The 24,918-nt window shown below is 57.1% G+C and overlaps 2 protein-coding genes across 6 annotated transcripts in view; one reads left to right on the top strand and one right to left on the bottom strand.

The window, feature by feature from the left end:
* Positions 1-5,721: 5,721 nt before the first annotated feature.
* KCTD17 (potassium channel tetramerization domain containing 17) lies at positions 5,722-16,422 on the top strand. Of its 4 annotated transcripts, XM_081596379.1 has the most exons (9): positions 5,722-5,914; positions 7,051-7,159; positions 9,505-9,596; positions 10,532-10,627; positions 12,393-12,518; positions 13,848-13,917; positions 14,110-14,184; positions 14,532-14,622; positions 15,549-16,422. In XM_081596379.1, exons 1-9 carry the CDS (start codon positions 5,741-5,743, stop codon positions 15,820-15,822), a joined length of 1,107 nt encoding a protein of 368 aa, XP_081452505.1. In that variant the 5' UTR covers positions 5,722-5,740; the 3' UTR covers positions 15,823-16,422. The 4 variants fall into 4 exon arrangements, with proteins under 4 accessions (XP_081452505.1, XP_081452507.1, XP_081452506.1 ...); XM_081596381.1 differs by lacking the exon at positions 14,110-14,184; XM_081596380.1 differs by lacking the exons at positions 14,110-14,184; positions 14,532-14,622.
* A 3,014-nt stretch (positions 16,423-19,436) lies between these two features.
* The window catches only part of TMPRSS6 (transmembrane serine protease 6), a 49,926-nt gene continuing 44,444 nt past the window's right edge, over positions 19,437-24,918 (bottom strand). For both annotated transcript variants that reach the window (XM_081596385.1, XM_081596384.1), the window contains exons 13-17: positions 24,735-24,851; positions 24,236-24,404; positions 22,615-22,886; positions 20,772-20,908; positions 19,437-20,239 (exon numbers count right to left, since the gene is read on the bottom strand). In XM_081596385.1, coding sequence (XP_081452511.1) covers positions 20,081-20,239; positions 20,772-20,908; positions 22,615-22,886; positions 24,236-24,404; positions 24,735-24,851 — 854 coding nt within the window. In that variant the 3' untranslated portion in view covers positions 19,437-20,080. The remainder of the gene's footprint in view (positions 20,240-20,771; positions 20,909-22,614; positions 22,887-24,235; positions 24,405-24,734; positions 24,852-24,918) is intronic.

Below are 24,918 nucleotides of genomic sequence, written 5' to 3' on the forward strand. Positions count from 1 at the left end.
AAGCTTGTTCTCCCCAGGTGACCTGAAGAGGTACCAACTCAGAACTAACAATCTCCACCCCAAAGTAAGAGCCAAGGCAGGGATGGGATTGGATTTGACGTTAAAAAGAAAAAAAAGAAGAGTTGAGATGAATCAGAATGTTCTGACACTCTGAACGTGGGGCAGAGGAGGACTGACTCCAAAACACCCAGCAGAGATGAATGACATCTTAGTCATGGAAGTGACAGCCGATGTGAACAAAACCCTCAGATGCGGGGGATGCTGTTTAGAAAATGAGAAGATTCAAAATAGGACACGGTGATGTGCTCAGGTGAGAACTTCAGGATTATTTTCTGTTCCTTCAGCTCTATCTGGCAGTAGAAAGTTTCCCAGGCCCCTTTAGATCTTGGGGGTTTAGCATAAGGAAATGGCAGCCGCTCTGCTCTGGAGGCTGGGTCATTTGGGGTGGCTTTTTTCTCTGCCTCTCCCTCCGACCTCAGCAGAGAAGTGTTGGTTGGGCTGGTTCATTCCAAGCTGCTGGGAAATGTATCTTAAGGGGCAGTCTTTGGCCTAGCCCCTGATCTTGGACCCAAAGGACAATAGGCAGAGTGGCAGGATTGGTTTCATGAAAGCCAATATTCACAGGACCTGAGGCTTTGTCCAGGCAGCATGCTGAGTGCTCTTCTTGTGGTTTCCTGTGTTAGCTTATTGAATCCTCACAATAACAGCATGAAAAAAAGAAAGTGAAGTCGCTCAGTCATGTCTGACTCTTTGCGACCCCATGGACTGTAGCCCACCAGGCTCCTCTGTCCATGGGATTTTCCAGGCAAGAGTACTGGAGTGGGTTGCCATTTCCTTCTCCAGGGGATCTTCCCAACCCAGGGATTGAACCTGGGTCCCCCGCATTGCAGGCAGACACTTTACTGTCTGAGCCACCAGGGAAGTCCCGTATAACAGCATGCTGCTAAGTCACTTCAGTCGTGTCCGACTCTGTGCGACCCCATAGACGGCAGTCCACCAGGCTCCGCCGTCCCTGGGATTCTCCAGGCAAGAATACTGGAGTGGGTTGCCATTTCCTTCTCCAGTGCATGAAAGGGAAAAGTGAAAGTGAAGTCGCTCAGTCGTGTCCGACTCTTAGCGACCCCATGGACTGTAGCCTACCAGGCTCCTCCATCCATGGGATTTTCCAGGCAAGAGTACTGGAGTGGGGTGCCATTGCCTTCTCCGATAACAGCATGACCTAGGCACTATTATTCTCAATTTAGATATGGGGAAACTAAGGTTCAGAGAGGTTAAGTGGTTTTGCCAAGATCACCCAGCTAGCAAGCCACAAAGCCTGGGCTGGCATCCTTGTCTGGGAACTCTGTGCCCCTTAATCCATCTCTCTCTCCTGTCTCACTTTCAAGCCCTATTCTGAGCCATGTTAAAAAGCACCTGAGAGCTGCTCTTTCCAGAAGGGGACAGCAGGGGGCAGTGTAACCAGCAGGCATTTGAAGTCTGGCCCTTCTCCAGGGTAACCATCACCCTGAGAAAGTGTCTAAGGGTGTTTAATTTTATCCTCTAAATTCAGAAGACATGCATAAAACTATGAAGAGTACCAGTCCATGATTACAAGCAAAATAGTCTGGGATTCCACGTTTTTTCAAAGACTCTCAAGGCCACCTCCTCTAATCCTAGGCCCCCTCTAGGGAAGGGACCACCCCTAGTGCCTTCATCTCTGTGTTTCAATGTCTGGCACACAGTTGGTGCTCAATAAGCAGTAATGTCACTGAATGACGGTTGGTGGGAGGGAGGTGGTATTGCTTCAGGTGGGAACATTTTAAGTACTTACTGAGGGGATGCTGGTGTTTAGGTATAGGTGGGGGCTTCTGAGGAAGGGGGGGGTAAGCCTCCCCCTCCACTCTGGGACCAAAGATGCTGGCCTAGCCTCTGTGACACCTTCAGGACCCCATGACGGTCCACGATGGCAATGAGCCAAGCAAACTTGCACTGGACCACTCAGGTGAGTGTAGTTTCCTCCCAGCATTCTCAGAGTTAAGAAGGCCTGTGCAAGGGGGTACTGGGACTCCATGTCAGCTTGAGTTTCAGAGTCAGTGAGACAAGCTTGAAGGCCAGATCTGCCCTTGGTTGCCATTCCCAGCATCACATGGAAAGGCCCATGGTCTCAGAGCCTCGATCTCATCTTCCAAAAGATGGAGGTGGGAACAGGATCAAACACATGGGGCTGTTTTAAGAATTCTGCACAGACTTGACCTAGTCCAGAATAAGCCCTTTATCAGTGACAGCAGCAGCTGCCAGTACAGAATGCCTGGGACACAGTCTCCAGCATGTTAGATGCATAAATAGTAGCTCCTGCTCTCACCCGGCTCCCCGAGCACACCTGTTACATGGGAGAGATGGGCTTAGAATAGCATCTGGCACATAGGAAGCACTGAAGCAGTGAAATACAACACATTGGAAGCCAGTGTAAAGGAAGAAGACTGATCCCTGTCCTAAAGACTCCCAGTACTGGGGAGAGGTTGATCCATTTGCCCCTCTAGGCCAGGACCAGTGTTGCTGTGCTGGGTATTTGTTGCTGCGAGGGCTTTTCTCTAGTTGTGGCGAGCAGGGGCTACTCTCTAGTTGCGGTGCATGGGCTTCTCATTCTGATGGCTTCTCTTGTTGTGGAGCACAGGTTCTATGGTGCATGGGCTTCAGTAGTTGCAGCTCCAGGGCTCTAGAGCACAGGCTCAGTAGTTGCGGTGCACAGGCTTAGTTGCTTTGCAGCATGTGGGATCCTCCCAGACCAGGGATCAAACCCATGTCTCCTGCATTACATTAGCAGGGGAATTCTTTACCACTGAGCCACCAGGAAAGCCCTTCTTTCTTTCTTTTTAATATCAGTTTTATTGTGAAATAATTCAATGTAGTAAGGAATTTCACCTCACCTAAAAAGAGATCTGAATTTTGTCCCATGACATGCCTCTTTAGTTTAAAAGCTCTACACTGTCCACGTGTGCTGCATGGTCCACGTTGCTCGCCGGGGAGAGGCAACCCCCGACGGGTGAGGGCTGGAGGCCCAGGGAACCTGGGGTCTGCTCCGTATTTGCTGAGAGACCCTGTACAAGTTATTCTCTGCCTCCAGGCCTCGGCTCTGTCACACCTGCAGGAGCAGGTTGGTTCAGGCAAGCCCTGGGTTGCCACAGCTCCAGGACGCTACAGCTCCACCTTCTCAGCTTTCATTCCTCCTGTGAACTTGTTCATGCAAAGTGGCCCCCTCTTGGTCTCTGGAGTATGGCTCTTGCTCCTCGATCTCCAGGCTTTGTCCCGTCCTCTTCATTCACTGGGGCCACCACCTGAGAGGGCCTTCCTGGGTCTCTAACTCGGGGATTTTTCAGGTCTTCTTTGAAGGGGTCTCCTCCCTGCTCTAGGCTCAGGCCAGCCCGCCAGGCCTCTCCAGCCTAAGCTGCTCTGCTGAGTATCACACCTGCAGGACAATGGTCTCTTGACCCACAGGCACTGCAGATACAGGCTCCAAACTGACCTCCTCACCCCTGATGCCTCCCCAGACCGGCTTCTCCTGCTTCAGGGAAACACTGCTGGTTCAAGCCAGAAGCCAGGGTTGTCAGCATGGCGCCTCCTCTTCCTCTTTCTCCTTCTTTCTCCTTCCTTCCCACAGCCCCTTCAAGCTTCACTTCTGCTTCCCAAGTATCCACTGAAGCCACCCACTCCTGGTTGACGCTGTCTTGGTTGGGGCTTCCCTACCCCTCACCTAGGAGCCCTCCTGGCTGGTCTCTCAGGGCTTTGAGCCATCTCCTCTGCAGTCTCCAGAGTGGCCCAAGTTACACATCTGACCACATTACTCCCTGCCTATGACCCTTAAGTGGAAGACGACATATTCCCTGCTATGGTTTTGTTTTGGTTGATGATGGTGGAGGACTCACCAAGCGCCTGGAGCGCTGCTGCTCGTCCAAGGCCAGTTCATAACTCATATCCTATTTCACTCATTCATGTATTCAGTATACTACAAGCCATGGATTATGCCAGCTGCTTTACCAACATAATCGAATCTTCATGAGTGTTCTTCAGTGGCACTTCCCACTTCGCAAAAGGGAAAATTGAGATTCAGAAAGGAGGTGGCTCAAGATCACACTTGAATTTGTGTTTAAGAGAACACAAGTTCCCAGGAGCAGGAGTCTAGCAGCTGTGATCCACTCCCTGCCAAGGGGAAAGGTTTATGGAGACAGAACCTGAAGTATAACAGAATCTTCCCCTCCCCACCCCGCCACAGGGCCAGGCTGTTTGTGTGTGTGACACAGAGATCACTGACTGAAATGGTGAGAAGGAAAGGAAGTTAAAGAAGACAGCTTTCAGGAATTCTCTGGTGGTCCAGTGGTTAGGACTTGGTGCTTTCACTACCAAGGGCTTGGATTCAATTCCTGGTCAGGGAACTAAGATCCCACAAGGTACATGGAAATAAATAAAGGAAGACAACTTCCCTTCTGTTCCTTTTCTCCTAGGACCCAAACCGCATGAGGAGCTGTCCCCTTCCCGCACCCTGCAGAACCCACGATAGCAGCACCCCCCCCACCCCCACCAAGTTATCTGGCTCAGAAGTACATCCATAGAATCAATTCCTCCTCCCCTTCCCAAATTACAGATGAGTAAACTGAGAGTCCCCCAGCACTTCATCCTACAAAAGCCAGAATGAAAACCTAGCTCTCCAGACATTCATCCAGTACCCTCTCCACTCTTCCTTCCTAGAAATGTTTTCCACGGAGCAGGAAAGGGGCCTTGGTGATGGAAATGCACTTGAAACCCACCTGGATTCCTGCCAGCCTGACCCTCACTAGCTGCGTGAATGCAGAAAGTCACTTTGCTTCTGTGTACTCATCTGTAAAATGGGTACAGTGACGCCAACTTGACAGGGCTACTGAGAGCATCAATGAATAATACAGATGCATAAAGTATCTGGAATATAGAAGGTGCTGAGCCAACTGTAAGCCCAGCTCTGTTGTCCTCAAAGAGAGTTTTCGTGGGGAAAGAGCACAGCTCCCTTCTCCCCCAACCCTTGCCCGCCAAAAGCAGAATGAAAGAATATTAGAAAACAGATAACAGGTAAATGCTGCTATAAAATTGGGGGAGGGAAAAGTTTCTTCTCTTGTCAGTTGTTTGATAACCCAGACTGGACAAAGGGAAAGCAATGTGGAGACAGAATGGGAGGATTGCTGATTTGGGGTATCACTCACTATTTTCCCAGTGACCTCGAATTTGACCTTCCCCAAACACAGAGCACTTTGGCCAAGAGCATCTTTAAGAGACCCTCGTTTGTAGACCTCCCAGAAAGGACAAAGTAGGGCGGGGCTAGGAAAGGCACGGAGAAGGCAATGGCACCCCACAGTACTCTTGCCTGGAAAATCCCATGGACGGAGGAGCCTGGTAGGCTACAGTCCATGGGGTCGCTAAGAGTCGGACACGACTGAGCGACTTCACTTTCACTTTTCCCTTTCATGCACTGGAGAAAGAAATGGCAACCCACTCCAGTATTCTTGCCTGGAGAATCCTAGGGACGGCGGAGCCTGGTGAGCTGCCGTCTATGGGGTCGCACAGAGTCGGACACGACTGAAGCGACTTAGCATAGCATAGCATAGGAAAGGCAAGATCCTCACTCCCACCGCACCCGCCCGCAGCGGCTCGGACTACAACTCCCGGCATGCCCGGCGCTCGGTACCTGCCCACCTCCAGCCTCCTTGCCCGGAGGATGCAGACGCTGGGAAGAGCGATGAGGATGGAGGCCGGTGAGGCAACGCCGCCGGCGGGGGCTGGCGGCTGGGGCAAGTGGGTGCGGCTCAACGTGGGGGGCACGGTGTTCCTGACCACCAGGCAGACGCTGTGCCGCGAGCAGAAGTCCTTCCTCAGCCGCCTATGCCAGGGGGAAGAGCTGCAGTCCGACCGGGTGAGGCCCTCGGGGTGGGCGGCTGTTGGGGAGCCCTCGCTCGCTGGAATCTGGCTATCCAGCCAGGCCTCCTCGCAGGGCTGGAGGCAAGAAGAACTGGTCGGAGGAGGGGAGAAGGAAGTGGATCAGAGAGTGAGCGACGTGCCCATTGCCTTGGCAACAGGACAACGCCAGGCTGGGGCCATTTGGAGCTTTTGAGCTCTGCCCTGGGCTCCCCACCCAGGAGACTGTTGGATAAGGTCTCTCCAGTTCCTCTGGGGCTGTGGGGAGGACAGACATGAAGGGCCTTCTCTCCTGCCCAAACTGGACTCCTGCATCACAGGAGTTACTGAGTCTGCTTCTACCTGCCCTTTGGGGTGTGGGTGGCCTAGGGGTACAGGGAGCTGGGTGGAGGAATCCCAGGTTCCTTCTGAGCTGGGCTTCATGGGGAGGAACGCTGGCCTGGGGCACCATTTCTGGGTTCCCATCTCAGTTCTGCTGCAAACTGCCTACATGACCTTGGGTAAGATCCTTCCCTGCTCCAGCTCAGCCTCCTGTCTGTAACCCCAGGGGGCTGGTCTGGCGATGACCTCTAAGGCCCCCTCTCTCCCATTTCCTGACCTGATGGTGTGACCTTGGGCAAGTCCCTTTACCTGGTGATGTCTCCGTCTTCTCTCTGTAGAGTTGCACTGAAACCCTCTCAAGCATCCCTGCAGGCTGAGGGTATCCAATGAGATAGCAGCTCCTTTGGAAACTTGTAAACATCCCCAGAATGACTGGGGATCTGGTGGAGATGGTGTAGGGCTGGCTTCAGGGAACAACCTCTAAGAGGGACGATCCCTGAGCCTACACTGGATTGGGTGCCACTGAAACTTCACTGGCTGCTCACAGTTCTCCCTGGTTGTGGGGGAGAGGAGCAAGGCTCAGAGAGGTCAAGTCACTGACCTGAAGTCACAAAGTCAGGAAAAGACAGAGGCAGGATCTGAACCTAGCTGTATCTGACCCCAAGGCCCTTTTACTCATCATACCACTCTGTTCTGGAGCAAACACTGTGCCCCCACCCACCCTCCCTCTATCCTTTACTGGGGGTGTGTGCAGGGTCAGGAGGGAAGTGGGGCTCACTCTTTTCTCACTGCCTGTGCCCCTTGCCTTTGTAGGATGAGACGGGGGCCTACCTCATCGACCGTGACCCCACCTACTTTGGGCCCATCCTCAACTTCCTCCGGCATGGCAAGCTGGTGCTAGACAAGGACATGGCCGAGGAGGGTAAGTTGGTCCAGGGGGCTGGCCAGGGCCTGCATCCTAAGCCTGTCTTCTCTAGCCTGCCAGGGCCTTCCATGGAGGTCCAAAGTCATTTCTCCCATCCAAAGGAGATGTCTGTTTTCTTCCATGTTTCCTGCTTCTTCTCATCTCAGATAGGACTGGATGCCAAAGCCTCTGCCCAGGCTGAGCCTAGGGCCAAGGTGACTGGCCCATGCTTCCACTGGGTGCTTCCGCTGGGTGGACTTCTGAGGAAGTGGCAGAAACATAGGCAAAAGAGAGAGGAAGCCCGTGAGGCTGGCAGCCTCCGCTGGGGGCAGGGATGTCCTTTCCCCTGGCTTCCTGGGAAGCCAGTGGTGAGCCAGGTGGGGGTAGAAATGGCCATGGGAAGAGGTATGCCTCTTTCTTTGAGTGATCAGGTATCTCAGATGCCTGGTGAGGGCTCACAGTCAGCAGGGAGGTGAAACGGGTGACTCTTCCCGAGATCTGACAGCCTCTGCTGCACAGTGCTGGTTGTGGGTGGAGAAAGGGGAGTGGGAAGGCTGCTCCCCAGCGGGCGTTTGGTCCCTCCCAGGCCGGGTAGCTGAGGCCCTTTAGATGTCCACTTCCTGGCCCAGCAGATGGCAGGGAAGCCCGTGCCTGGGAGAATGGCTTCTTGGCAGAACCCCAGCCTGGAGCAGGGACTATAGGTGAGTGCCAAGCCCATTTTTCCTTAGGGCACAGGGTGTGGCTTTGGGTCAGCTGACCCAGTCAGGCCAGCTTGGACATGTCACTTTTCCTTTCTGAGTCTCCACTCTGTGTATAAAGTGGGGCGGTGATCTCCATTAGGGATGTGTTCTGGGAAAACAGACATTGCAAGTCCCGGGGCTTGTACCCTGAAGGGGTCTAACACAGCCCCTCCCTCCTGACTCAGCCCCACAGTCTTTCCTCCTGACCCCTGTGGGGCATGGTGATCTAGAGGCCAGGTGGCTCTCTAGAGGACCAGGGCTTCAGAATCAGAGCCCATTCTAGGCATCGGCTCTGGGAGCCCCACAGCTTTCCTGGGGGCCCCTGGGGGAGCAGACACCATGGGCGTGGCCTGGGCCCGAAAGCCACTCCCACGGGGAAGGGAGGTAAACATTCCAGCGTCACAGCTAACACCTGTTTACAGGTTCTGGGTTTGTCAAAGCCCTGGCATTCCCAGCACCTTCAGACAGGACTAGGACCCTGCTCCAAGGGGCCGGGGGTTTGGCAGGAAACTGACTTGTTGTGTGAACCCTAGAAAGTCACTTATCCCCTTGTGCCTCCATGCCTGCATCTGTGGAATGGGGTGACAATAACACCCACCTCGCTGAGCTGCTGTGAAGATAAAAGGAGTGAATACAAGTGCGTCACTTAGTGCCATGCCTGGCACCAGGGACCTGTGATACAGAGTTTTTTGTCTGTCATCTGTAGGGCTCCATGGGGGGCATCTTGGCAGTAGCACTCACTGACCGTCTCCTCTGTGTTAGGTGGATGTGAGCACTGGGGACAGCCAGGGACATCAGACATGGGTCCTGTCCCCCAGGAGCCCAGAGGCCAGCTGTGAAAGGACCAGAAGTGTCCCTGCCCTGAGGAGCTGAGGGGAGTCCAAAGGCTGAGGGCTGTCCCCTTCATCAGAGAGGGACTTGCTCAGTCTCTAAGATTGTCTGTTCCCTTAGCTGCAGGGGGACAAGAACACCCTGGGGCTTGTGATGAGCACAGGACGGGCTCTGCAGACTGTGAAGTGTGGTTGGTCAGGGAGATGCACATATACAGAGATCGTGCACTTAGTGGGACTGGAGGGCAGAGGAACTTGAGTGTGAACCCAGCTCTGCTGTGTGCTGGGTGTAGGGTGTTGCACAGCTACTGCTTTGCCTGGCCCTTGGCTTCCCTGTTTGCTCGGTGCGGTTGATGAAAGTACCTACTTCTCGTGCTGAGAATTAACTACAGTAAAGAGTGCAACATGCCTGGCATGGTGCCTGCCACTTAGCATGTGCTTTATCAGTGGGAGCATGTAATCAGGAGTCAGCCAAGGCTCCTCTCACTGTGGCCTTCTAGGGTCCAGTCCCACAGGCCTGCTGCCTCTGGTTAGCCCCAGACTGGGGGACTGGCAGGTGTCCCGGGTCACTGTGCCCAGCACAGCAGGGATATGGTGCGGTTGAATGGCAGCCTCTTAGCCCTGCTATAGAGAGTGTGGGTCCCCAAGAAGGAAGTGTTCCCTCTTGCCTGACCCCTGAACTCAGAGAGGCTCATCACCCTAGTGTGACTTGAGCAGGGGGTGGGGATGGAGGGACAAGGCGAGAATGGGGCATGGAGGCAGTGGGAGTGATGGGGGTGCTGCTCTGTGTCAGGGGTCCTGGAGGAAGCAGAATTCTACAACATTGGCCCACTGATCCGCATCATCAAAGACCGGATGGAGGAAAAGGATTACACCGTCACACAGGTCAGGGGGCAGCATGGCAGCATCCGTGGCCAGAGCAGGGGGTGGTGGGGAGCGGGGACAGAAGGAAGGTCAGGAAAGGCAGAACTAGCTTTTCTTTGGAAGGCCGAGATGCCCTGTAAGGGGTTATCCAGCTCCCACATCGCCCCGCAAAGCCCCAGGCTGGGAGACATATACCAGGTTCTGTTCCTGCCTTGGCTCTGTTTGCTGTGTGACCTTGGGCTAGTCATGCCACTCTCTGGACCCTGATTTCCTTTTGTGGCATATAGAGGTGCTGAGAACTGCCCACCCTTCCCTTCCTCACAGGCAATATGGAGTCACTGTGAGGGTACAGGGGGCCCTGTAGGGGCAATGGGGATTAGTACACCATCCATTTCATAGCCTCAAATGGCCCCCTGGAGCTGGCATGTCTGAGCTTGGACCCTGGGCCTAAGTGGCTAGTCTGTAGGAGGAGCTGGTGGGACTCTCTTCCCACCCTGGGGGAGAGGTAGAGGATGAAAGATGGGTAGGGAGTCACTGTCTTCCACTGTCCTCCTCTCCCCAGGAGCTTGAAGAGGGGGTGCTCCGTCTCCTGGAGGACCTGCCTCAGTTAGTGACCCAGGATACCTCCTAAGCCCTTCCTCCTTGCCCCTTGTATCACCTGTATCCCAATTCTGGTTCTGCAGCTCTTTAGCTGGGTGACATTGGGCCAGTAACTAACCTTCTCAGAGCTTCCATGAACCTTCCTAGGGTTTTTGGAGAGATTAAGTGAAATCATACATGTTGAGTGCCTGGCGCATCATAGTTACTCAGAACGTGGGTTCTGGCTTACCACCCCAACCCCATCCCCTCCCTCTGTCCTTCTTAGGGGTAGAGGGTAGGTGAAGAGCAGGTGCTCTCCCATTCCGAGATGCTAGGCACTCCCACAAGGTGCCCTCCACGTCGCCCTCTGCCCACAGGTCCCACCCAAGCACGTGTACCGTGTGCTGCAATGCCAGGAGGAGGAGCTGACACAGATGGTCTCCACCATGTCTGATGGTTGGCGCTTCGAGCAGGTGGGTGGAGCGCACGGGCTCCAGGCAAAGCAAATTTCTCCCTTCCCACAGCCCCAGCCTTGGCGTTCCCCACCACAGCCCCTACCCAGGAGTCTTCTTAAGGCAAACAAACAAGATTAAGAAAGGCCACACTTGGCAGCAGATGGATTGGGAAGGAGAGACAAGGGAAGCCCCAAGGGCCACAAGGCAACTCTGGCGAAGCCTCTTCAGCAGGAGTCCTCCCAGGAGCTGGGTAGCGTCTACACCGAAGTGTGAGTCTCTGTCCCCCAAGTGACAGCTCTGATGAGAGGAGACAAGATCCACAGAAGACAGCGGAGGTCCCCTGGGGGCCACACCTCTGTAGCAACTCCGCAGGCATAGATTCCAGGTCCTCGCAAGGAACATGCCCAGTTCCAAGCATGGCCACCTTCAGAAGCACAGAGCAGCAGCTTCCCCTGAGGTATTCATGGTGACCTGCATTTCCTCCCAGTCCTGATGCAGTTTACCAGCCAGGAGAGATTTTTATCAAACAGGTTGCCCTAGTAATCCAGTTGACGTCACACCTCTCTCAGGTTTCCAGAGGGTCAGAGCCAGCAAGCCAACCCAAGGTCAGATTGGCCCTTAGAGAAGAGAAGGGTTGGGCTGCCTTTTATCCACACAAGCCCTCTCACACCTGAAGGTTGAAGGGAGAGGAAGCCAGGCTCCCCAGGATGGCCAGGCCTGGGGGGGAGGAACAAGCCCAGTCCAGGAACTGGAGGCCTGGATTCACATCTAGGCTTCACCACTGATGTGCTCTGTGACCTTGAGCAGTCATCTCTCTCTTGGCCTCAGTTTCCCAATCTGTGACACAGGCCAGTAGTGCTTCTTTTGCCAGAACATTGCGTAGATTAGAAAGACCATGGATCAAGTCTCTAGTCCAGGGTAGGCCTCGAAACACTGAAGCTAGCTAGCATCCTATGAATTATTAGAAGCATTTGACTCTGTAGGATTCCAGAGAGGACTCAGGGTCCTGGATTCAAATCCTGTTCCACTCATTCTGGCTGTGGGACATGACCACCTCTCCAGGCCTCATCTGCCAAAGGGGCTGGTTTTCCTCTCTGTCTGCAGGATGAGGGTCCCTGGGGGCTGAATGAGACCCACTGTGTGCAGAGCTTTTATCAGCCAGGAGGGGCCTGCAGATGTAGTTATTTTAGGGATCCCAGACCAAAAGTGGGGCTGCTTTTCTCTCCTCTCTAGGTGAGAGTCTTTGGCAATTGCATGGGCTCTCAGAGGCTGAACAAACATGCCAGGCACCACTGGCCTAAGGAACGGGTGACCTGGTCTACCTCTGCTTCTGAGCGCAAACAGGATATTTTATGGGGCTCCACCAGGTCATGTGGACTCCATCCTGCTACCTGGTTCTGGGGCTGCTTCAGCCACACCCGGGACACAGGAGCACAGTCTGCCTGTTACAGACCTCTGCCTGCTTCTGGAAGTGGCCTGCTAGATCTGGGACTAGGCTGAGTGGGGGAGAAATAGCAATGATAACCGTCTTCCTCTAAGGATCAGGCCTAGCCAAGCCATGTGGGGAGGCTGGCCCTGGAAATTGACCAGAGGCATAGGTGGGGGAGGTGGAGAGGACTCTGACTTTGGGCCAGAGGTGCCCTCTGGAAAGCCAGGGGGATGGGCCTGAATGGAGCAGCAAGATCAGGGCACAGTCAGTATCTTGACAAGTGCCAATGTTTGCCCACCCCTGCCCTCCACCCCACCTGACCAATCATTTTCTCCTTACACCCCATCCCTCCAGCTGGTGAACATTGGCTCCTCCTACAACTATGGCAGTGAGGACCAGGCAGAGTTCCTGTGCGTGGTGTCCAAGGAGCTCTACAGCTCCCCACATGGGCTGAGCTCTGAGTCCAGCCGCAAAACCAAGGTGAGCCCCCCACCCGACCTCAGCCTCCCTGCCTTCCCTCCCTCCCCTTGCTGCCCTCTGCCTGGCCATCTGTGCTTCTTCTTTCTCCCTCCTGCTGTACACGCCTGACCCCCTGATCACAGCCAATGCCATCCATCCCATGCCACCCATGGTCCTGTCTGCCCACGCCAGTTACCCAGGCCCAGGCTCTGGGGACAGTGAGATGAGATTAGCCCCAGGGTGTAGCCAGAGTGGACTTAGATGTTACTTGGATGGTGGTCACATGGTGGCCACGGGGCAGTGTGGCACAGGGGGAATGAACTGGACTAGGGGTCTGGGCTTGGTGTGAGTGCTCTGTGTGACCTTGGACAGGTCCCATCCTCTCTGTGCACTTTGGTTGTGTTCTCAGAGAAGTGAGGGGGTGGACCACCAGCATGGAACTTCTGGGATCCAGGGGGCCAGTTTAGTTCCCGGGGACCAGGGCTGGGGCAGGGAAGCCGAATCTGTTCATTCTGCCCCTCCTGTAGGCTCCCCACCTAGGGCTCAACAGCAGAAGGGTCTGGAGCCCTCAGGGTCCAGCCCTGTGTTTCCATCCTGGCCTGTGAGGCAGCCTTAGCTGGCTGCAGGGAGGGGGTTAATTGACGGTCCTATCACCCTGGACCCCGAGTTGGTTAGAAGCCTCAGAAGCCCAGGGTGGGACCAGCGGGGCAGGCAGCAACCAGGCTGGGAAGAAAGGAGAGCGTTCCTTCTAGAAGCCTGTCCCTGTGTGGTGAAGACTTAGGAACTCTGCTTCCCGTCTGTTTGTCTGCCTCCTTGTGCTGTGATTTCCCCTGCCCATGCCACCCCCAGCAGGGCCAGTGGCTGACGTGGCCTTGCAGGGGTGCAGGGTGAGCCGGCTGCTCCTGCCTCTCTGGGAGAGACCTCGGGATCTGGGATGTCAGAGCTGGTGCTGGCATCTCAGATCTGGCTGGTGTCTGCCCTGGGCCTTCCCTGGCCTCATATGTACTCTGGGTTGGTCCTTCTAAAATGAGGCCTTCCTGGGCGCCCCTCAAGGATATCCCAGCCACACACCCACCCTCTTCGTCTTCCACCGCTGTCACAGTGGCCGGGCCCAGCCGCCAGCATCCTCAGCAGGTCCCCACCTTCCCGCTGGTTCCCCTAGGCCCCTCCCCACCGGACACGATGCCTCGGCTTCTGTGGCTGTAGCTCTCCTCTCCCCTGGAGGTCACCCTTCTCTTGCCCCTCCCCTTCACCCTGTGACGGGGGCCCTCGGGGCCGGCCGCCAGCAGGCCCCGGTCCCCCGGTCAGTTCTGCGCTCTTTCTTCCCTGGGTCCGCCGGCTGGTTCACAGAGCGCGGAGGAGCAGCTGGAGCAGCAGCAGGAGCAGGAGGTGCAGGTGGAGGCAGATACGCAGGAGAAAGGTGCAGCCAACCCCCGAGGAGAATGATTGCTAGTAGAAGCCGGCGCCTCCCGCCCGCTCCCTGCTGGAGCCAGCTGCAGAACCTGGGGTCCCGGGGGCGGCCGGGGGTCGGGCGGGCCCACCAGGGTTAGCTCAGCCGCATGCCTGGCGCCTCACCTGCATAACCATCCCTTCTCTCACTTTCTCTTTGCAGCCCAGTCATCTCAGGATCCCGCTAACCTTTTCTCCCTCCCACCACCGCCTCCTCCTCCTCCGCTCTCCGCCGGAGGTCCTGCCTCATCTTCATCCACCTCTTCTTCCTCCTGGATCTCACCTACACCCTGCCTCTTCCCTCTCTGCCCCTGTCCGGGTTTTCTCTCTGCCTGCTCACACCTCCATCCCGGGGCTGCCCTGGTCCCAGCCTCCTGCGCCCTCCACCCAGGCGCCCCGGCCCCGCATCCCAGAGCACCCTGCCTGCCGCCTCCTGCACCCCTTCTGGCACCGCCTGCCTCCCGGCCCGGGGGGGAGGGGCGCAGCTGCACCTCCTCGGCGCCCCCTGCCGGCCACGTCTGAGGCGGGGCCGCCCTGCTCCAGCGCTTCACCTCCTCACCTCCTCCTCACGTTTCCTCCTTGCAGGTTTCTGTCTGCACCCCCTCAGACCTGAGGCGGTGCTTGCAGGGAGGGCCTCTCCTGAGCCCCTCGCCTGCCCCCAGAGCTGCCACGCCTGGTTCGTAGCTTGGCGGAGCTGGAGGGAGGGGCAGAAGCCAGAAGGGTGCTCATCTCTTGTTTCTTGAACTTGAGCCGAACTTCCGGCTGATTTTCTCCCCTCACCCAAGTTTCTCAGCCTATCCTGGCCTTGGGTATGAGGCTCTGAGAGCAGATAAGAAGGGGAGGAAATTCTCTCCCACCTGCCCATCAGCACCAGAGCCACGCTGGGAAGGAGGGAAGGGAGACTGAAGCCAGGTGCCCAAACCTCATCCCTGACACCCAGGACTCCTAATCACAGCCTCGGGGCACTGGGTCCCCGGTTTCTGTGGGGCTGGGAAGGACAGGCCACACTGGGATGCCCGTGGCCTAGGAGGAGTCAGCGGGAGCTGGCTAAGGATGGGGCTGTGGCAGAAGAAGCCCTGGCCAGGAGCCCGGAAGCCCCCACTCCATCTTATCTACCTGCTGTGTGACCTTGGGCAAGTCACTGTCCCTCTCTGGGCCACAGTTGCCTCTAAAATGGGGACAGACAGCTGTTCTCCGTGACCTTTTGCCTGAGACACTGGTGACCAGCCTCCCTTGGCCTTCACTCCCCAAGCCAGAGTCTTGGCAGAATATGGACTCCTAGGAGGCCACCACCCAGCCCAAGGTGGGGCATGGAGTTCCCAGACAGGCAAGCCGGGTCCCCTTCCTCTATCCCCACCTCCTCAGCTCTGAATCCACTTTTTCTGGGCCTCAGCCCTCCTCCTTCCTCCCAGAAAGGACCTAGTGACTCACCTAACTCTTTCTCTCTCCCTGTCTCCCCCACCCACCCCCCCTTCCATTTCAATCTCCCCTCTGCCCTTCTCCTGGCCCTGCACTCCCCTCTCCTCACTGGTCCCACCCCCTCGTCCCCCTCCTGGTGTTCTGACCACCCCATCCCGTCCCCCTGCCCCTCTTATTTTCTAGCTGTTACAAGCCAGAGGCACCCGGATGTGAGGCCCCAGATCGCCTCCAGGGACTTGGGGTTCCTTTCGGAAATCCTTTATTTTTGTACCACGGGGTGGGCCCCTGGCCCGAGGCAGAGGAAGAGCTCTCCCCGCTGTCACCTCTGTCTACACCCCGGGGGATGTCATTCACCCCTGCCTCTGGGGTCTGGGAGGGGGCCCGCAGGGACCTCTCAAGTCCTGAGGTGGGCCCTGGGACCCCTGGGCGGAGCTGCCTGCCTGTGGCCGAAGTGTGATGTTGTCCAGCTGTGTCTCCCAGGCCCCCACATCCCTGCCCCGAGGGCCCCCAGCTGCATGGCAAATACTACGCTCCCCCCCAGCCCAGTCACATCACCTCCTTGAGCCTTAGTCTCCCTGTGTGTCACATGGGTCACGTCCTGCCCTACCTACCTCACAAGGTTGTTGTGAGGTTACCAAGAGGAGCGAGGGCCCTGAAGGCCCTCAGGGAGGGTGTAAAACGCAGGCTGGCCTGGGAGAGAGATGCAGGGATTAGTGGGAGTGAAAGGCCTGGGTGTTGGCCATATCGGAAGAAGGGGATGGATGACTTGGCCTTCAGCTTGGCTGGTCCCCACGCCCACCCCATCCCTGCCATCTGTTCTGCTGGGCGCAGAGTGACCTGGCCAGGAGGGAGGCAGGCACTGATTCAACAGGGGCAGCGGGGCCCCTCAGGAACTGATGACAAGGGAAAGGGGACCGTCCTGCCTCCACCCAGGGGAGACTCTGGGGCTAGCAGGGGCTGAGCGAGGGGCCTCTCACGTTTATGGGCTTCTGGGCCAGGTACTTGCTTCTCAGTTGTGTCCAACCCCATCGTGTAATAAAACCTGAAGAAACAGCCAGCCTGGCTCCCTCCCTTTCTCTGGGCCACATTTGGGGACAGCGCTCTGTGCACTTAGTTGCGTCCGATTCTTGTGACCCTGTGGATGAGTCCACCAGGCTTCTCTGTCCATGGGACTTTCCAGGTAAGAATACTGGAGTGAGTTGCCATTTCTTCCTCCAGGGGATCTTCCTGACCCAGGGATTGAACCCATGTCTCCTGCATTGCAGGTGGATTCTTTACCTGCTGAATCACTGGGGAAGTCCCTTGGATCAGGGGCTAAACTTAAGGTGGGATAGACAGCCCAAAGATAATGGGGCTTTTTCCTAAAGTCCTGGGACCTGCCTGTTGTCACTCTCCCATGTGTGTTGAAGGGGAGCATCATGGCTGGATCCTCTGTCCCGTGGGTGGGAGTCCAGGGGACCAACGCTGCCTTGCTGGGTGAACTTTGGAAAGTATCTGCCCCTCTCTGGGTTTGTTTCCTCATGGGTAAAAGCAAGGGGTTGGATGAGGTGACTTCTAAGGCTCTGCCCCCGGGGTTACTCAGTCTCTCACGGCCTCCAGGCAGACCTGGATTAGCTGGGATGCTGAGGGATGGGGAGCTGGGCTTCCAGGCATCTGGAGTTTCCCTACCTCACCTCACCATTCAGCTGGCCTTCTGCTTCCCAGCTTTGCCCTGCCACCTCCGCTCCATCCTAACCTCCCAGGACGTCCCCTCTGCTTCCCGCTGTGATACCTTCTGGTCACCTCCACCCTCTGCCCCAAGTCCTGAGAAATATAACCCCCAGGCTCCCCTCCATCTTCTCAGAGTCCGACAAAGCCCCGCCCGCCCCCACCCTACCTGGCCAATTTCTTCACTGTGTGCTGGTCCTACTGAGTGTCTACCTTGCCTCCCCCCTCCCCGTCCCCCAGCAGTTTAGCACTGCAGGTGTGGGGGGGCATCTCTGCAAAGCCGTGATCCCCTAAGCAGAGGCCCTCCTAAGCCCACTCGACAGCCCGGGGGTCCTCACTGCTTCCCTTGGGGCTACCTGGCTCTCTGGGGTTGACTTCACCTTCTGAATTGCAAAAGGGTCACCAGAAGGCTTGTTAAAAGAACAGATTACACCCGCCCCCCCAATTTCCACTAAGACTAGGATAAGGCCAGGAATTTGCATTTTAGCAAAGCACCCTCTGGTAGTGTTCTGCTCCCCCACTGAGGGGCCCCCGGGGTGGTCCTGTCCCCTCCCCAAAGGTGCCCCCCCATAGCAGCTGCTCCATCTGCTCCATCTCCACAGGCAGGACCCAGCAGGTGGAGGGCTCCCCACATGTGGCTCCGGTGGCCACGCCTTGTCTCCTTTTGCAAACCCTCTGGAGACCAGGTCCCCGCCGAGGCTCCCCGCTTCCTCTTCCTCCCACTCAGTTAGGCTCCAAGGAAGATTTGTCTGTGCTTGACGCCCCCCTTCCTCACCTCCACCAGACCCCCCTGCGGCCCTCCTTGATCACTCCCACTCAGGCCACAGCCTTGGCTGCTAAGACTCCACCGTTCCAGCTCCCCTTCAGCCATTGGACACAACCCTCAGCCTCCTACTCTGGGCCCCCACTTCTGCAGTGTGTGTGTCTCCCCTACCTCTTCAGTCTTCCCTGGACCACCTTCCATGAAGGGTGGTTAGAAAATCCCTCCTCCAAATCTCCCTCAAGCTCTGCCTACCTCCTGGACATTTTCCTCCTAGAGGCACCCTAAGTTCATGACACCTTCCCAGCGCCTTTCCTTCCCCAGGTGCCCGAGGTCAGGCAATGGGTCCTCCACCAGCCCAGCCGGGAGAGGTCCTCAGATTACGCCCACCACCAACGCACCTGGAGGATAATGAAGGTCCTTCAATGCTGTGTCCATCCCCACTGCCCTGCTCTGTCCAGGCCTCCTCCTTCTCGAGTTCTACAGCAGCCTCCTCACCAGCCTCCCTGCCTCCCATTTTCTCCATGCTGATGTCAGTGTTGGTTCTAAATGTGAAGCCACTTATGTGTCACTTTCCTACTCTAGAACCTTTTGTGGCTCCCCAGAGCACCCAGCATCAGATCTTTAGCTCCACTCCAAGCTCTTTACCATCTCATCTCAGTTTGCCCCTCCCCATGAATTCCTTTTCAGTCCCCCTAACCCCAACCTCTGTCCCAACTAAAAACAACTGACTTTCCCTAAGAGGCCACTGACTTTGAGGACTCTGTGCCTTTGCACATCCTGTTCCCTGCCTGGAATGCTCTTCCCCACCTTGGCTGCCTTTGAATCCCAACTCAAGTCTCCGCCAGGCAGCACTCCTTGACTTTTCGAGTTAAGGGCTGCCTCCCCCAGAACCCTTCACACTGGATCACCATCCCACCCTTCCTGAGATCAGGAGCTGAGTTCTGTGCAGCTCCATGACTCCAATACAGCACTTGGCATGTGGTCAGAGCCTGTGAGATGCTGAATAAGGGATGCAGAATGCAGAGGCGATCCTGAGACAGAGAAGTGGTCACCTGGGAATCAGGAGACAGGGCTTCCACCCCAGGCTCCACTCCTGACCCCTCCCTGGTGCGATCAGGAGGCTCTCTGCCCCTCAGTTTCCTCCCAGGCTTCCAGAAGGAGCCCATCACTTGTCCCAGCCCTGACTCTGACCTGTGTGCGTCTGACTCTTTTGGCCCAGTGGACTGTAGCCCGCCACGTTCCTCTGTCCGAGGGATTTTCCAAGCAAGAATACTGAAGTGGGGTGCCATTTCCTACTCCAGGGGATCTTCCCAACCCACGGATCTTCCCTGCGTCTCTTGTGTCTCCTGCATGGCAGATGGATTCTTTACCACTAGCGCCACCTGGGAAGCCCGACTCTGACCTGAGGGGCACCCAACCACTGCCTTCCCAGGGTAGCTCCTGGGACCTAAGCAGCTGCCCTGGATGCCAGCCCTGCCCCCCACTGACCCCACCATGGCCTTCTGGACACTTAGCCAACAGGCTGAGCAGATAGCAAGGGTCTGTTCAGTCAAGGGCATGAGATTGGTGCTGGGGCCCCATTCAACCCCCAGAGCAGGACCTCGGGTCAGACAGCTTTATTCCACAGGGCAGCTGAGCTCACCTCCTGGTGAGAATGGGCAGTGAAGTCCCAAGGGGCAGGAGAGGTTGGGAGGACCCTGGACCCAGGGCTCCCCACCCTTTGGCTTGAAGTGGTGGCTGGCCCACTTGGCTGTCTCCAGGACTCTGAGGGCCCTTCCTATGGGAGCACCTTCCTCCTCCACCACTCAGGTTAGGCCGAGGGCTTCAAAGGCTGAAATCCACTGTCATCCCAATGGCCTTTGCACTGGGGCAGGGGTGGTGGTGGGGGGGGACCTGGCAGCCACAGGATCGCTGCTCAACTCTTCCCCCCAAAGTCAGCAGTGGAGGAGGGGGGAGGAGAAGAGAGAATCAGGAGGGGACAGCATGGATGAGAACCCCCCATCCGGGACTGGTGACCATCCCAGGCCCTCAGGGGTGGTCTGGACCACCAGCGGATGGCCCTCCTCCCTCCTTGTACCCTCACTGAGGCTGATATCAGGCAGCAGGTTGGGGTACAGGAAAGACACGACCTCCTGTCCCCTCCGGGCCCTGCTGCCTGCAGAATACTTGCTCCCGACCCCCCGGTGGGTGTCCTGGGCTCTCTGAGTCCAAGAGGTAGGCCCCTGCTCTGCAGGGGGGAAGCTCCTCAAGTCAGCACCTGCTGGATCCAGCCGATCACACCAGTGATGCGGGTGTAGACGCCAAAATAGTTGGGCCGGCCGCAGCCCAGACCCCAGCTGACCAGCCCTGCCAGGAACCAACGGCCACTGGGCTCCTTGCACACCAGCGGGCCACCCGAGTCACCCTGTAAGGCGGGGAGAGACAGGACTACGTCAGGGTAAAGGAATCCACTTCCAGGTAGAGGGCTGGACTACTGGGGATATTCTGAGAGTGACAGCAGGAAAATCACATCCCCTTTGGAAGCCTCTGATACATGGAGGGAGCCTGAACCAACCCAGCCTGTCCTCCAGCGGGGCCTGGTTGTCATGGAAGCTTGAATGTGTGTCCCAACGCCCTGCCCAGCTCTGCCTCCCTTCTGTGGGCTCCACCTAGTCCTCTCTGCTGGGTCACTTGGGCAAAGTGCCTCTCAGAGGGTAAGAAGCAGAGCTGCGGTTGGGTCTCAGACCTGGCCCCCGGGGTCTCTTCTGATCTGGGGCCTGCAACCTGGAGCCAGTCTCTCAACCTCCCAACCCTCAGTTTCCTCATCCACAAAGTGGGGACAGCCAAGCCCACCTGGCCGTGAGGCTGCTGCAGGCTGCTATGAGCCAAGGGCCGGGCCATGGGTGATGAGAGCAGTGCCGTCTCCCCCGCCCTCCGGCCCACTCCACGGGAGTCACCTGGCAGGCATCCTTCTTGCCTTTGCGGTAGCCGGCGCACAGCATGCGGGGCGTCACCTGGTAGCGGTAGGCCTCGCTGCACAGGTCCTGCGGGATCAGCTGCACGTCTACCTTCTGCAGGCCGTTGCTGGTGGGCCCTGCCCAGTGGGGTGAAGGCAAAGGTGAGAGGATCTGAGATGCCTGGGGCCCTGTCTCTTATTCCTTTTGCATCTCAAGAGCTCCTTCCTCACTCTTGCTCTGCCCACCCTCCCATCTCTGCCCTCCCCCTCATTGACAGTCTGTTCTGGCTCCTTCTCCAAGTAGCTCACAGGGACAGAGCCCCCCACACACCCACCAGGGCCAGTGTCTTCCTCGGGTTCTCCTCCACTCCCTCCTCCATGAGGCCCCTTGGCTGCCTCCCCTCTTCTCTGTGACAGCCCTGGAGGATTTTTCCAGAGCACACACCTCACACCTCCGCTCCCACCTAAAACTCAGTCAGTGTCTGCTCACTGTCCAGCCAGTGCTTCTCCACAAGGATGCGTGTTAGGACCCCGCCACCCCACCGTGGAGTTTCAACATACACCCTGTGCCTAGCTCCACTGGAGGATCTGGTCTGTTCAGCTAGGGTGGGACCCAGACACTGGTTTTCTTTCCCGAAGCCCTGAGACCTTCATTCAGGTCAGGAGTAGGAATCCTGGCTCAAGATCCCCTGCCTGTCCTTCCCGCCCATCCTCACCCAGATCCCCCTGCTCCCGGCTCCCCTCTGGTGCTGAGTGTTCTCAGGTGGGTTGCCACCTATGCTCTTACCAGAAATGCCTTTCCGCTTTGCTGGGACACTGCTGACCCACCCTGCAAGCCTCAAGTCAGTCCATCCCTCCTCTGGGCTGCTGTTGCCCCCACACCCCCATCTGTGTCAGCTCTTAGCACTGTCTCCTATTCATTTTTATACCACTTTGTCTAACTCAATGCCCACCATATAGCAGGTACTCACAAACGTGTCACTGAATGAATGAATGAGCAAGTGAACTGATCCTTGCTTGACCACTGTTCTCTATCCTCTCAGACAAGTCACTTTACACATGAGCCTCAGCGTCTCCATCTTTACATTATTCCTCAACCTCACCCATCTCCAGATTGTAAAGCACAGTATACACTCCTGAAAGCCACCACCACGAAGGGTGCAGGGCATGGCCATAGTCGTGTACAGAACTGAGAGCTGGCCTCTAGGGACAGCAACCTCCAGTCAGTGTAGGAGGGAAGGACAGAAACTCATGTTTCTGAGAGACAGTAGCAGGAATGGCAGAGTCTCTGGGGTCAGACAGTCCTGGGTTCTAGTCTCTATTCCAACCCTCCCTGGCTGTGTGACCTTGAGTCAATGCTAAATGTCTCTGTTTTCCCATCCTTAAGATGGGGTCCACGATAACCAATAACTAGAGTTGTTGGATGGATTAGATGAAATCATGTTCCCCTAAAATCTAACCTCCATGTGGTAAGTGTTAATAATTAAAAATCTCCCCCCAACACAGATATATACCCTCCACTGTCCAAGGAGCAGAGGATTGGAGCTTGCCCATGGGCCATGGGGTCCCTGGCCTGCCCTGTCACCCCACACATATCCCCTAGGATCGCCTCCCATGACCTTGTTTCTCCTTAAGTGCCCTTCTGGAAGGAAGGGAAGGGCCAGGGAGACAACCCATGGCCGTAGTAAAAGCTTTTTTTTTTTTCTATGAAATACAGCCCCATTTAATCCAGGACTAGCAGGCCTCAGGAGTGGAGCCCCAGGGTCCCTTGCCAACTCCCCTCCAGGCTTAGAAGTTAGGCGAGCCAGACCCACCCCATCTCCCCTGCCCACAGTCCAGCTCACCGCCTTCTCGCCGGGCACCCCAGCCTGTGATCCAGCAGTGCAGGCCTGGCTCGAAGAAGTGGGAGCGGGCAGGCAGGCAGACAGGATGCACGGCAGCCGAGCGCACCACGGGGTGGTCGAGCTGCAGCAGGGCCACGTCGTAGTCGTGGCTGTCCTCCTCATGGTACGGGTGCAGGAGCAGGCGGCTCACCTTGAAGGACACCTCGCCCGGCCAGCGTGAGCTCTGCCACACTTTGCCCAGGAACACGGTCCACAGCGCTGGGGACGCCATGCTGGGGGCCGGAGGGGGACTCGCTCAGAGGCCACCTCCCCCATCCCATCCTGGATCCCTCTGATGGCCAGCATCCCCATCTGGGGCCCGGTCCCCCACACCCATCCCCACCCTGCTCTGGTAGACCGTGCAGCTGGCAGTGTGGTGCTCAGTGCTGGCCTTGGAGTCTGACTGCCTGGATTTCAGCCCCAGCTTCATCCCTTCCTAGAGGTGTGTGTACCTCTCTAGGCCTCAGTCTCCCCATCTGTGAAGTGGGAATAGCATCTTCTGCTCATATGTTCCTGGGGGAATTCAGTAAGACTGTGGATGTAAAAAAAATCAGCACAGTGCCAGGCACCGGAAGATGTTTTCTGCGCACTTTATAGATGGAGCAACTGGGAAACCCCTGGAACTTGCCGGTCCTCAGGAGGAGCAGTTGGGTGTTGAGTGTGAAAGAATTGGCAGAGACTGGGCTGTGCAGACCCCTGGAGGCCAGGTCAGCATCCAGGTCTTTCTCTACCTTGTGGACAGTGGGGATCCAGGGATGGAGTGAAAGAACCTGAGTAGTCAGTCAGACTGCACCCAGAAGGACACCTGGGCACCCAGACATAGGATGCAGAAAGGAGCTGGACTCTGGGCTGCTGCAGTGACCTAGGGGTGATGGTGGCAGCATGGACGGGCAGTGGCTGAAGATGCATTCGGACCACTGAGAGGGTTTGCTGCCTGGCTGAGTGTAGGGGAGAAGGAAGGGTGCCCGGGTGGCTTCAAGCCTTTGACTTGGACTGTGCAGACCGAGGACAAAGGAGGAGGTGTGGGGAGAGAGTCCAGGGCTGCCATGCTGGGGGGCGGGTCTGGAGCACCGGGCATCAGGCTGGAGGTGGAGAGGGGAAGTCAGTCCACCACGGAGATGGGGCGATGTCTGTGGGTGGGGTGAGATGGCCCTTCTTGTGGGCTTCTCTGCACCTCTCCCTCCCCGGGGTGGGGAGCAGGCACACCTGGATGAGGGTGTTATGACCTATGACCAGGGCGGGAATTCTGTTCTCCGCTCTACCTCAGTATCTAGCACAGCCCCTGGCACATAGTAGGAGCACAACAAATATCGCTGAATGGAGGAATGAGTAAATGAATGGCTCATTGGCCCAGCTGAAAGCAAGACACCAGAAGCAGAGCACAGCAAGGGTGAGCAACCTTTCCCAGGGCACACAGCGTGTTCATGGTGGAGTCAGGGCTGAGCCCGAGTGTCGGAACAGCAGGTCTGAGGGTCTTCTCACCACCCTCCCCTCTGTCTGCTGAGATCTCAGACACGCTGCCCCCACCCCCTCACCACCACCTTCCCTACCCACCTCTCATGGCCTGTGTCCCCATGCTCACCTTTCCTCCTGGAAGCAGTGGGCAGCGGTGATCACCCAGCGGTCAGCAATGAGGGCCCCCCCACAGATGTGTCGGCCGCGAACCTGGAGGCTGGCCTGCCATGGCCACTCACCCTCCGAGGACACGGCCCCGCCCACGATGCGGCCCGAGGGGCCCTGAAGGCCACAGTCTGGGGGCAGGGGCAAGGGTGGACGGAGGGTCAGAGGGGCAGGAGAGAACCAGTGAGAAACAGACACAGAGGCAGAAGGGGAGGCATGGAGGAGGAGAGAGGAAAGACACAGAGGGGGCCAGGGAAAGAGAATGAGGGAGCAAGAGAGAGAGAGAAGTGGGCAGGACCCCCACGAGGGGGCAGAGGCGGGGTAAAAAGAGACAGATGGACAGATGGGCAGCTCTCCCTCCAGCCCCCCAGGGTGGGCACCTCCCTCCCTCCCATGCTCGTGGGCCCAGCAGGTGGAGGGTGTCCTGCCCACCCCAGCCTGTTGGAGCGCCCAGGGCTCACCGCAGTGCTGCTCGTCTGAGCCGTCCCTGCAGTCGGGGTGCCCGTCGCACTGCGGGTTGGGCTTCTTCACACAGCTGCGGTCCTCACACTGAAAGGTGAAGGTCCCACAAGGCACCCCTAGGATTGGGGGGGGCAGGGTGCAGAGGGTGGGTCCCTGAGCACAAAGGAGCCTCCAAAGCAAGGC

This window comes from Giraffa tippelskirchi, chromosome 4, assembly GCF_054371585.1.
Source record: "Giraffa tippelskirchi isolate mGirTip1 chromosome 4, T2T-mGirTip1v1.2.pri, whole genome shotgun sequence".
Classification (NCBI taxonomy): Eukaryota; Metazoa; Chordata; class Mammalia; order Artiodactyla; family Giraffidae; genus Giraffa; species Giraffa tippelskirchi.

Excerpts from the sequence above, each read along its gene's own strand:
- KCTD17 (XM_081596379.1), top strand. The coding sequence starts at position 5,741 with ATGAGGATGGAGGCCGGTGAGGCAACGCCGCCGGCGGGGGCTGGCGGC. Across the intron at positions 5,915-7,050 it reads AAGAGCTGCAGTCCGACCGG|GATGAGACGGGGGCCTACCT; the intron begins GTGAGGCCCTCG and ends TTGCCTTTGTAG. Across the intron at positions 10,628-12,392 it reads ATGGTTGGCGCTTCGAGCAG|CTGGTGAACATTGGCTCCTC; the intron begins GTGGGTGGAGCG and ends CCATCCCTCCAG.